Source organism: Micropterus dolomieu, linkage group LG04, assembly GCF_021292245.1.
Source record: "Micropterus dolomieu isolate WLL.071019.BEF.003 ecotype Adirondacks linkage group LG04, ASM2129224v1, whole genome shotgun sequence".
NCBI lineage: Eukaryota > Metazoa > Chordata > Actinopteri > Centrarchiformes > Centrarchidae > Micropterus > Micropterus dolomieu.
The window spans coordinates 2,621,188-2,632,989 of NC_060153.1; the positions used below are offsets into that span (position 1 = coordinate 2,621,188).

At 41.1% G+C, this 11,802-nt stretch overlaps 1 protein-coding gene across 1 annotated transcript in view; it reads right to left on the reverse strand.

Annotated features, from left to right (window-relative positions):
• The window catches only part of micall2b (mical-like 2b), an 18,666-nt gene extending 7,117 nt beyond the window's left edge, over nt 1-11,549 (reverse strand). The window contains exons 1-14 of the mRNA XM_046048081.1: nt 11,144-11,549; nt 9,647-9,695; nt 7,405-7,546; nt 7,123-7,310; nt 6,684-6,811; nt 4,765-5,508; nt 4,437-4,651; nt 3,747-3,810; nt 3,042-3,178; nt 2,758-2,822; nt 1,957-2,080; nt 1,755-1,857; nt 396-469; nt 191-305 (exon numbers count right to left, since the gene is read on the reverse strand). Coding sequence (XP_045904037.1) covers nt 191-305; nt 396-469; nt 1,755-1,857; nt 1,957-2,080; nt 2,758-2,822; nt 3,042-3,178; nt 3,747-3,810; nt 4,437-4,651; nt 4,765-5,508; nt 6,684-6,811; nt 7,123-7,310; nt 7,405-7,546; nt 9,647-9,695; nt 11,144-11,286 — 2,291 coding nt within the window. The 5' untranslated portion in view covers nt 11,287-11,549. The remainder of the gene's footprint in view (nt 1-190; nt 306-395; nt 470-1,754; nt 1,858-1,956; nt 2,081-2,757; nt 2,823-3,041; nt 3,179-3,746; nt 3,811-4,436; nt 4,652-4,764; nt 5,509-6,683; nt 6,812-7,122; nt 7,311-7,404; nt 7,547-9,646; nt 9,696-11,143) is intronic.
• Nucleotides 11,550-11,802: the final 253 nt, after the last annotated feature.

Below are 11,802 nucleotides of genomic sequence, written 5' to 3' on the forward strand. Positions count from 1 at the left end.
GTCAAGAACATTTTGCTTTTTGTCCATGAAAACTCCTTGGTTAAGGTTAGGGTTCCCATGTACATTGTTCACTTAATACGGATGTAAAATGTTTTTTAAAACTACATGCAATTTTCCATTCTACTTCTTAATTATGTCACATTATGTAGTACAGAAGTATTGTACTGTTATCTGTCAGTTGTATACACACCTGAGTCTGTCCTCATCCAGACCCTCTATAATAGCGTTTCTGTCATTGACAATCTCCACCAGTTTGGCCATCAGCTGCTCTTCTCTCTTCCTGTCCGAGTATGTTTTCAGATGTTCTGCTCAAACACAAACACATTTTAGTCTCACATGTTTGGTCTGTTTAATGTTGTGGCTTGTGTTGAATGTGTTTCCCTCCAAACCCTAACCTGGTTTTTCCATCAGTCTCCTGAGCTCCTGCTCAACACTGGGCTGCTGTTCCTCCAGGTCCTGGGTTCTTCCACTACACATTAAAACAACATACAAATATAAATTAATAGTGATTATTGTATTTGTTACCATTACCTAGGATTGTATGTACATCTTTAGTCTGGTTTTTTGACAAATTCCGTTTTGCATCAATTCCTTTGCGCAACACATATCTGTTTATATGGGCTATACCCGTTACTGCAGTTTTCCGTGAATTGTAATTGAAAGCTCTGGCAAAAGCTATTTAGTACATTATACGTTACAAGTTTTACAAATTGTTTCCAACCTTCACCAAATTTGGTACGACACATACTAGGATGACCACCCAAAAAAATTTGCACTTACACAGTGGAATCAAACCGGGAAACTGTTGTTAGCAACAGTTTTTTTCAGACATTTAGCAGATAATTAATTTGAAGTCATGTTTCTGGCCACCTGGCACACGTCCAATCCAATATTCCCCTCCCTTTAGCTCAGTTTTTGTCTCCGCTAACTCCTAGGAAAGAGATCGGGCTGCTAAATGCTTCACTAACTACCATTTGGTGCTGAGCAGGGAATGTACAGCAGATATATGAGACTTAAAATTATGCTGATGAGAACGGTGAGACGGAACCAAAACAATATTATTGCAGACCATAAAACCAAAACAGTATGCTGAAAGACGGTCAGGTGTGAGGCAGGTGATAATTCTCTGTGCATTTGTCACTACAAGCAACCCTTTTCACATTACACAAAGTCATTTCATCCATTGGTAACATAAAAATGTTGATTGGAGCAGCTTTAAATGGCCGTAGCTCAGTGTCTCAGTCACTTGTACATAATCCTTCTACTGTAGCCACTATTATACTTTTATTCTCCAAAAAACCCCATGAGTTCTAACACTGTGTGTATTTTAATGCAGATCTTAGCTGAAATACAGAAAATCTTTTGTTACAACATTTTTGTGGAACCTTGGTAGAAGTTTAACATTAATTTTTTAAATGAATAATTGCAGTGCATGTTAGCTGTTAAGCAGCATCCTGCTTCACACTTCTCTGTCCACTGCAGCTGGTGGGGGGTAAGCTGTCTTGTTCCAGGACATCCTGCTGTGGAACGGAGGAGGGAGGACACTGGGAATTCAAACTGTCAACCTTCTGGCCACAAGTCTGTTTCACTAATCGCTAAATAGTGGCATGCCCCTTTTCTAAGAGTGTGTGTGTGTGTGTGTGTGTGTGTGTGTGTGTGTGTGTGTGTGTGTGTGTGTGTGTGTGTGTGTGTGTGTGTGTGTGTGTGTGTGTGTGTGTGTGTGTGTGTGTGTGTGTGTGTGTGTGTACACTCACATGTAGACCAGTTCAGACTCCCGGCGAATGGCCACCTGCTTGTTCCTGATCAAGTTGAACCACTCAACCATGAGCTCATCCATGAGAGAGTCATCTTCACCGTCTGACAAAGACACACATACACACACAGTTAATCCCATATGCACTCACTCTAAATCTGCCTAAAGAAGAGGCTCATTCAGTACGTGTGTGTTTATCTTACCTTCTTCACTGCTGCGGAGTCTCATTTCCAGCTCGACACCCCTCTTCTCCAGCTCGTTCAAATTATCTTCGATGTCTTGCAGTTCCTTTATGATGTCCTCTTTGTGAATGTAGTCTGGCTTTGTCTACAGATGTAACAGACACATACACAAAAAAAAAATTAATGGTAGACGTGAACCAAAACAGAGATCAAGAAACACAGGTGAACATAACATAGTGGTATTATCAAAATGACATTCTTACATTGTAGTGTGGAGCCCCAAAACTGAAAGGGTAGTGGGCAGTAAAGATGATCAGATTAGTAAAAAAAATAAATGATTACATTAATAAATAATACTTAAGTTAAAAAATTAAAATGAGGAGTGTAAAAAGGTTTCCATTCCACCAATCAGCTGGTTAAAAAGATGAAATGTTTTTCATCCTTTACCGCCAATCAGCAGTATTAAATAAATACAAATTTTACTCCTCTGTATACAGCATTTTTCACTTGCTCATTTTATTTATCAGCTCCTTAGTTTTCCTATAATTTTGGTTTTGGCACAAATGTAATCACTTCTAATTAGCATTATCTAGCTAACTTTGTTTGCTGATCAAAAATGCTTTAGCTACTGTTACATCAGTTTATACAGTGAAGCTACAGCAGCATGAAGTGCAGTGTATGGGTGATGTAAACATGCACTAGCTAAAAGGTGTCATCTTCTAAATGTTTATTTTGACTGAAAAAAAAAAATCCTTAAAATGGATTTAATTTAAAACATTATATAACCTAAACCAAACTTATTTTCCATCTACGGTTCAGTACCTTGGAGACATTTGACTCTGACTTGTTGCCATTTGCAGTTAGATCTCTTTGACCATTCTGAAATCCTGAAATAGAAGGAGATAAAATGCAAAAACATGTTAAGAACAAAGACAAAAGACGGAGGACTCCCTGAGTGGTCTAATTCTTATTTAGGCAATTGTGGGCCATTTCTCATGTTCATGTAAAATAAAACAAGAACAAGATAACAATGTGTGGGTACATGTTTTCTTTTGTAGATATCATGTTTAAACAGAACAACATTACAACACAGGTAACTATGTTACCCTTTGATGCAGGCGGCGTGACAGAAATGCTCGGGCTGTGAAGATGAGAGTGAGAAGGCCTAACAGAAACCTCTGAAGTCTGTGACTTTCCAGCTTCATTAGCCAATGGTTTAAGGGACTGTGGAGAACCAGCGGGTCTGTGGATGGATAAAAAAAGAAAAAAAGAGGGAATTTAATTAATTAATTAATTAATTAAAACTGCTCCTACAAGTCGTCCCTTTTCTATATCGCTACAGCCCATAGTTCTGATTCATGAGAGTGGAAGGAAAAGTCATCTGGGGAAAGGAACTCTGAGCACTGAGCATATGTTGCACCACGGAGGACTCTACTCAGTCTTGACACCATTTGGGGATCACATGCATGTGGCGGAAGAGGAGAGACTGAAAGCGCCGACTACAAATGATGGCCGAGCCATTTGGAGGAGCAGCAGGTACAGGCTTCCTGTGGGAGGAATGGTTGGATAGATGGATGGATGAAAGACTGGATCAAAGGATGGATGGATGGATAGGACATCGGGAGAAAAAGAGAGCTCATATAGTTAATGCTTGATGCCGTTGATACGCTAGTGAGCCAGCCCACGTACAGATACTGCTTGTTATGAAATTAGGAACAGAGCCAGTAAGGGCAAGGAATTAACCAGAAACATGGAATATGGTGACAACACAAAACAAGTTTAGAGTCAATAAAATAAATATAAAGTCTTACTTGGTTTCTTTAGAGATGGGTTTCAGTTTTAACCTCCAGTCCGCAGGAGACTCATTCTCTGATGCTGTTGAGAACAAAGAAGCCAAACGAAACTTTAGCGTTTTTCCACTTTCAGGTTTAATACCTTCATCACACCTAAGTCCCATCCACTACCAATGTCAGTTCCTATGTCTATTGTTTTGTTATTGAGGGATTTTCCACCAACAACAGGTCAATCCCGCGGAAGCCCGAGAGCAATCTAAAAATGTCCACATTAACTGCAAGCTGCTGTGTGTTTTGATCCCTACAGTAACTCTAACGGAGCCCCCTGAAAATAATCCCCATTGTAACGAGTACAGCTCCTGTACACAGAGTGAAGTGGACAGGAAGAAGTATCGAGCTGACTTCAGGTTGTCACTGAGGCACTGAAAATATGTACTATATGTTCAGTTTGGTTGGTGGCCTACTTTGTTTGTGTATTTCATAAGAAGTCATACAATGATGAAAGATTATATTACAGTATTGCTCTTCAAATTTCTGCTGTCTGACTCTTTGACTGTTTCCAGTGGAGGTGAGCCACCTTATCTGACACAAAAGACCTCCTGGCTAACACTGTAATTTTTGTTTATACACACACACACACACACACACACACACACACACGATACCAGGCTAAAACACTATGCGCAGTATTCAGTGTGTGAGTTTTACCTGAGGTGTTGGGTGATGCACTGCCAGGCTTTGAGGCTCCTCTGTCTGGAGTTCTGGCTCTGAGTCCGCTCCTGCTGGCCGGGCTTGGAGCAGAGTTTGGGGTCTCCGGAGTCTCAAGAGTCTGCAGGTCTGCGAGGATTGCCGGGTTAACTTTCAGCTTCACTCTCCCTCTGACACCCTCTGTCTCCCTCTTTGGAGTCTCGACTTGAGATGGTCTGATTAAAGGTGGAGTGTTATTAAATGCTATTATTCACCAGTAGAGGTCAGACAAATGCAATATATTATATAGTCACATGTGAGCAAATGTCTGTGTTGTTAGATTACTTACTTGTCAGTTTTCTTCAGCACTACAGTCGTCCATGATGGCTTACTGTTGTTATTGTTGTTCTCCTCAGTCAGTTTTTTGGAGATGAAGGCTGCTGCTGATGCTTTCGATGTGTTACGGTCACCTGCCTTTCCTGAATCTCCACCTACACCAGCTGCTTTACCTCTCTCCGCACCTGTGTTTAAGCTCACATTTGCTTCCTTTCTACCAGCACCACCAACATTCACAACCACAGTAACAGCTTGACCGGCTGCGGCCTCCTGGACCTTACCAGTCACATTCGGCCTTTTATTTATGTCAGTGTTAGTGGTTGTAGTCTTTTTGTCTTCATCCTTTGTGGCGTTATCTGACTGGAGGAACTTCAGCTTGGACTGCATTGTCTTCGCTGCTGTGGTTGACATACGAGGAGCAGCAGTGGGCCTGGTGTTGATAGAAGTTGTGGTGATGGTAGATGCACAAGTTGTCCTTGAAGCTGTGGGTTTGGAGACAACATATGTCGGACTTTCTTTAGCTACAGAAGAGAGACCTGAAGCAGGCCGGGAAGGAGACGAAGCAGAAAAGGTGCTGGAGAAGCTGGGAGAGTTGCTGGATTTCTCTGTCAGACATGTTGGTCCCGGTCTCGAGGGTGTATGAACTGGAGTAGTTGTGTTGGATTTGGGGGCATCTGGTAGAGGAGTGAATTTGGAAACAAGCGTGTTTGTGGGTAAATCTCTGAAAGCTGCAGTTGTGTTTGTAGGGGACAGTAACCTGAAAGACAGAAAGCACAACACATGTAATCAAAAGGAGGGTCAGAGCTCAACAGCTGACCAATCGGAGCCCCTGTCGGTGATGTTTTAGCTTGAATACAACCCCCTTAAAACCCCCTATGGTTTTATGAATTCTGGATGATGCCAGAGACAATGTGTAATACTTGGATTTCCAGATTCTGTGGAAGTCTGGAAGAGTGAAACAGAACTTTCCAAAGAACCTTATGTAGTTCTTTTATTTAAAGTGATCGTGAAATGGAAACATTAAATGTAAATGTTAAAGCAGGTGGCAAGTAAACTTTGACATGGAATATAACGAGCAGGGTACAAGCAAATGTTAAGATTTTTTTTTTGTTATTGGATAGGGACAACTGCAGAGTAAGACAGGAATGGCAGTAGAGAGAGAGAGAGAGGAGGGGATGCCATGCTGCCAAGGCCTCCGGGTTGTGATCAAGCCCGGGGCTCCTGCGGTAAGGTCTCAGCCTTAATGGTGCACACTATATCAGGTGAACTACTGGCCATGGACACCTGACAAAAACAAATTGTTGAAAGCCCGGCAAATTTAATTATCTTTTCATTTAGAATTCTTTCAAAGGTGAACTCCACAGATTTTCCAAATAAAAGTCTGTTAACGGGAGTGCTACTGCATATGTGAAAAAGGTTGTATGACACCTTTTGAGGCTCTAGCTGTGTGAAGTCGTGATTGAGGCCACATGAGGCTGACGACTACAAGCAGTTAGAAAGAACTGAGCTTCCCAGAACTCTGTAGCCCGCTTCTCATCTCTTCTTGAGCTAGCAGCTTGAGGCTACATTAGCCTCTACTTGCATAACACACCCAAATCTCCAATCAAGCCGTTGTTGGTCAAGTTGCATTGTGGGTAATGTAAGCGCCAGGTTATGATCAGGGAGAAGAATGTATCTGCTTCTGCTGCATCAATTTTGATCATTTTTTCCACTAAACTGTCCATTAAGAGTCCACCAGTGTTATAGGAGTGCTATGCAAAGTCATTGGAGTACTCTTTCATTGTTTAAATGCAAATTGAATTAATCAATGTATAATAGCTTTTTATATTCAATGATTTTAATTGAAAGCTCCTAATCGTTCTAGTGGCTCAATCTAGGCTCCATAGATTATAAGGATCAGTTATGTTTTTGTTAATTTACATAGGTCCTTACTTTGCACAGTTCCTGTGATAGAGCTTCCCGTCCACCAGATGTCGCTGCACCAGGTGAACGTGCTTGTTACAGGACACACATTTGTTATTCAGGGTTCCTGCCTGATGGGATTTCTCAACCGCAACATCCTAGAAGAGGGGAGGAGAGGTTTCATGAGGCGGAAATGACAACTTCAATTAGGAAAGTTTTTCCACAGTTGCTGTGACTGATCTGAGGCAATGTGGGGGTTTCTGTTTGTTCTGAAATAGCAGTTTGGTACAGACACAACAGAACTTTGTAGGTATTTGGGTCATCTTTGATGTGTTGGCTTGATAAACTTCCACATTTCTCATCAGTAAAGTAACTCCCCAAATCAAGACTTTTTTTACAGTTTCTGGACACTAGAATTTGATTCATAACTTAGTGATACTTCTGTAAAGTGTTTTGCAGCAAATAGTACCTGTGTGGCATTTCTGGTTTGTTTTGGGGAAGGAGATGGCATTTTGATGTTGGAGGAGGGGGGAGGGCTGTTCTCACTGGCTGGTTTGGAAGAGGGAAACACTTTAGATGCGACCGGCTGGTTCTTCTTCCCAGACGGTTCTTCTGTGGGGCCCTCAGCTGGACGTTTTATACCTCCCATACCACCAACTGTAACAAACAGGTAAACAGAGACATTTAGACATGTGAGACAGAAGGAAGGGGACAAAGGCAGAAACGGACAAAGTGAAAGACTGATACTCACTCGGGGAACGTCCATGGAAATAGTTGTAGTACTGGGAGACGTATGTCAGGATACTGAGACGGTCAGGAACCTTAAGAGCCACCATGTCTTCTGCATCCAGCAGCGCTGGAATTCCCAGCTCCTCCTCTGCAACCCTGAATGCCTGCAAATAACATTGACTTTATCCAACAAAACAGTGGAAACTCAGTGTGGATATTTAGAATCTAGACCGAGGGCCAAAGATGGAAATGGACCAATAAAACACATAAAAAGAAGATGAAACCTCAGTAGCAACCTTGCATTTTAACGCACTTCATACAAGACCTTTGCTGCTTGATGTTAGTATTCAAGTGCATAGGACTGTGAGTTTCCCAGAGAAAGTCTTGTTATGATTGGGGTATCTTTAATTCAAGAGATTGGGCCAAAATCACTGTGGTTTGACACTGAGGAAAGTAAATGTACCGATACATGTTGGCACTTGTATTAAGTTTGTTTTTCTGTTTATTGTCTATTTAAGTTAACTAGTATTGGGTTTTAGATGCTCATCCTGCCAATATGGACAAAATTCAGACCACAGATTTAATCTACACCGTATGTGTAGAGAGTCATAGGTGAGGCAGGAATTTCCAAACTAGATTATTCACATTCAGCGCGTCATGGAAGCAGAAACAAACAACAAGCAGAGGCAGGCCAACAAGCACCAGAGGCAAAACTTAATCAGTAATCAGATGATCAAGTAAGCCATAAAAACACTGTTTACTTTGCTGTGCCCTATGGCACTTCAATCTCTTACAGCTTATTGTTTTATTAACAAATCTATTGTTTCAGCTTTGTTTCAGTTACAATCCTGAATGGTGTTAATTTAGGTTTTTATTCTATTTCACTTTAAAGAGCAAAAGTTTATGATGTTAAACTTTTATCAGTCCCAGAGCTCAGAGTCCAAATGACAGAGAAAATGAAAGTAAAGAATGCAAAAAACAGCCAACGTCAAAGTGCCCAGACTGAAACACTCTGTATTTGGCAATCACTTCTCTCAGCTATGTTTAAACACAGACACTTTTCGACTTGAAAATTCCCTGTTACCAAACATCAAGAGTTACTGATGCAATTTCCAGAGCCAACAAACACGTAGATGCACTTCATGGCTGCATGTAACAATAACTTCCATTATTGATTAATCCATTAATTAGTTTTTGATTGAGTTATTAATCATTTAGTCTATAAAATGTCAGAAAATAGTTAAAAATGTCTGTCACAATTTCCCAGAGCCCGGGGTGATGTCTTCACATTGCTTGTTTTGTCTGAACAACAGTTGTAGCCTAAACCCAATATAGTTTTACAAAATAATCTTAACTCAGGGTCCAGATACTAGCTTTTTGGGTGCTTTCAACCACATCTCAAAGTCATCATCATCATCAGTTATCACTTCACAGTTATCACAGAAGTTCCACACAAACTCCATTCACTGCTGAAGATTGTGAGATGTGGTTAAAAGCCCTGGAAACAGCAAATAAGTGGACCTTGATTTAAGATGAATTTATCAAAATATTACTTCCAAGGTCAAGAATGAATTTTGATGCTTATATTTGATTAACAAATTATAAAGATTTCACCAAAGTGGCCATCAAATGTAGTTTTTTTATTCTCTGATCAGATGTTTCCTGATCTAAAGCAGTAAACTTGTCTATCTTTGGAAATTTTATTCAAGCAAGTTCTTCAACACTAATGCATTTAAGAGTTTGGTCCATCCATCCATCCATCCATCCATTGTCAACCGCTTATCCTGCGTACAGGGTCGCGGGGGGGCTGGAGCCAATCCCAGCTGACATTGGGCGAAAGGCGGGGTACACCCTGGACAGGTCGCCAGTCCATCGCAGGGCTTTAAGAGTTTGGTGTATTTTATTTTTAAAAAGGGTTAAAACGTGTTATATGTTCCCTCCTGAGCGGTCATAAAAGTTGGCAATGAATTATTTGTCAACTGAGTGATTAATTAATCAACTAACGTATGAGCGCTACTGTCATTTTCAATTTGGATGCAGAGGAGATTAATCACATGCACACAAGAGAGTGTACAGCCATGCTGGTGGCTCGGTGAGGCTCTGCTCAGACACAGGGTGCTTTGAGCTAACTGCTAATGTCAGCATGGATCAGGATTAAGAAATCTACTTTACTGAAACCCTTTGTGTGTGGGAAACATAAGTTTTTCAGGACAAAAAATTCAAAACATTCAGAGGTCAAAATGCAGAATGTAAGCGTGTCTTACCAGCTTGTTGTTCTCAAAGACATTTTCCTTCTTCAGTGAATCAAAGTTGCTGCAACAGAGGAAGAAAAAAAATTAGTAATAAAACACATGTGGTCCAACTTCCCTTCCTCATCTATTTGTTTACAAGCAGTCTAGACCATACATGTTTTATTTGTGTCATGCACATCAAAATATATCATGACACTGACAATGTGACTCATCAATTCATTTCACGGTTGCTGTGGTGTCACTGATGCATTCATCACAGGCCTGATAGTGTTTATAGTGAGCAAACTGAAGCAAAGCCTTTAACCAATATTTAGTACTTCAGCCCATGTAAACATTAAACATGCAGCTACACTGGTCTGGCTGCAGGTAAAAACTGGAATGGAAAGGATTGGAGCAGCTGTGTCTCATCTTAAAACGAAACTACAGTCTGTCTGTGTTCCATAATGACTTCTCTGGAACAAAACCAGGCATATCTGTAGTTCAACTAGAGACGGTGAGTCAATTCTTGGGAAAATTTTTAAAAATTAAGCCAAAGTCTAATGTTGAGAGATCTTATTCAAACCATATTGTGCCAAGATGTTACAGCTTTCAAGTACAAAATATTCAACATTATTGCCTTGTGGAACATCCCTGGTAGTGATCAGTGAGTCCTGGGAAAAAACAAAGACGGTGTCCTTTTTACTTTCAGGCAAAAATTTAATTCCAAACATTTGATCAAGGCACCGGACTGAAAAGGATGTTTAACACACACACACACACACATACCATGCTGAAATTGAGATTTTCAGCTCTAATTACACACACACTTCATTCCAAAAAGTAAGTAACATGGGTCACAGAGATGGGAGGAGATGGAACAAGAAGTTGTGTCTTATTTTTATTTACACCTACAAGAACAAACACAAGAAGAGCTGTTTTGTGGTAAGTAGCCTACAAATCAAGTTTTAAGCAATATTCTGGTCAACGACAGGTCTGTTTGCTGAACAAATGACATTTGAAAGCTGTCAAGTATTTTTCACATTTCAATGCAAAGGCCTAGTAGATATATGTATTTTAGATGCGGCTATTATGGAAGCAAATAATGACTGATTCCATCCAAAACATTATTTGCTGACATAGCATGACATATATCATGTTGTTCTCTCAGTTATTTTTAACTGATGCAGAGAAAGAGGTGAGTAAATGTCCAGTCATGTTAGTTAAGTAAGATAAATAGTTCCAGTTCAAATTTTTCAAACCATTCAGGGGCCAATATACTGACCCCTTTGGTCACTTAGCTCCAAAGTCCATTGAGCTCCTGCTCCTGTTTTCCCTGCAGACCCATGAAGCTGAAGTTTGTTCCCTTTCATCAACTGCTGAAACTTGTCAAAAAGCTGGGAAGTATAACCAATATTCGCCTTCTAACTATAGGCTAAGAGTTAAATGTTTTAAACTAGCCACGACACAGACAACACTGACTGACTCGCTGAGGTGCGTTTTAAAATGTTCTGGTGTCAGTAGGCTACTTACATGAGATCGGGTCTGTGTTTGTGGATGAGGGCGCAAAAAGCCAGGCCGTCCCTGAAGGACGTGGTCATGTTTGTGATGGACACATCCCGGTAACCCTCACACCGGACCCGGCACCACTGCTGCAGCGCCTTCACGGCCGACATCCCGGAGCTCAAACCCCGAACTGATCCGTGTGTGAGTGCAGCGGCGCCGCTGTTGGCTCACAGAGCTCCCCCTCCGTCCCTCCCTCCAGCAACACACTTCAGAAACTTTCCACAGTAACTTGGACACGCTGGATCCGGGAAGTGACAGTCAGCAGTAGCCTACTGTGTGTTCGTGAGCGTTTGTGGGAATCACCTTAATTCTCAACTGAGAAAGTAGAAAGAATGTGGATGCGACACCTGCGAAAGGTTGAGAGTGACGAGGAATGGGTGGAGTTCAGTCCGCCTTTGTTTCTTTAAACCTTCTCCGCGTCTCTCTCTCTCTCTCTCTCTCTGTGTGTGTGTGTGTGTGTGACACTGGGCTACATAAGACAGACTAATCACAGGCCATAGATATGATCTTAGAGATATGCGTTCATGAGTCCAAATTACTCAGGAATTTTTTAACTATGAGCGACCAAAAAAAAGCCTGCAAAGTCTTAGGCTAATTCATTCATTCAGAATAAAACCCTGCTCCGG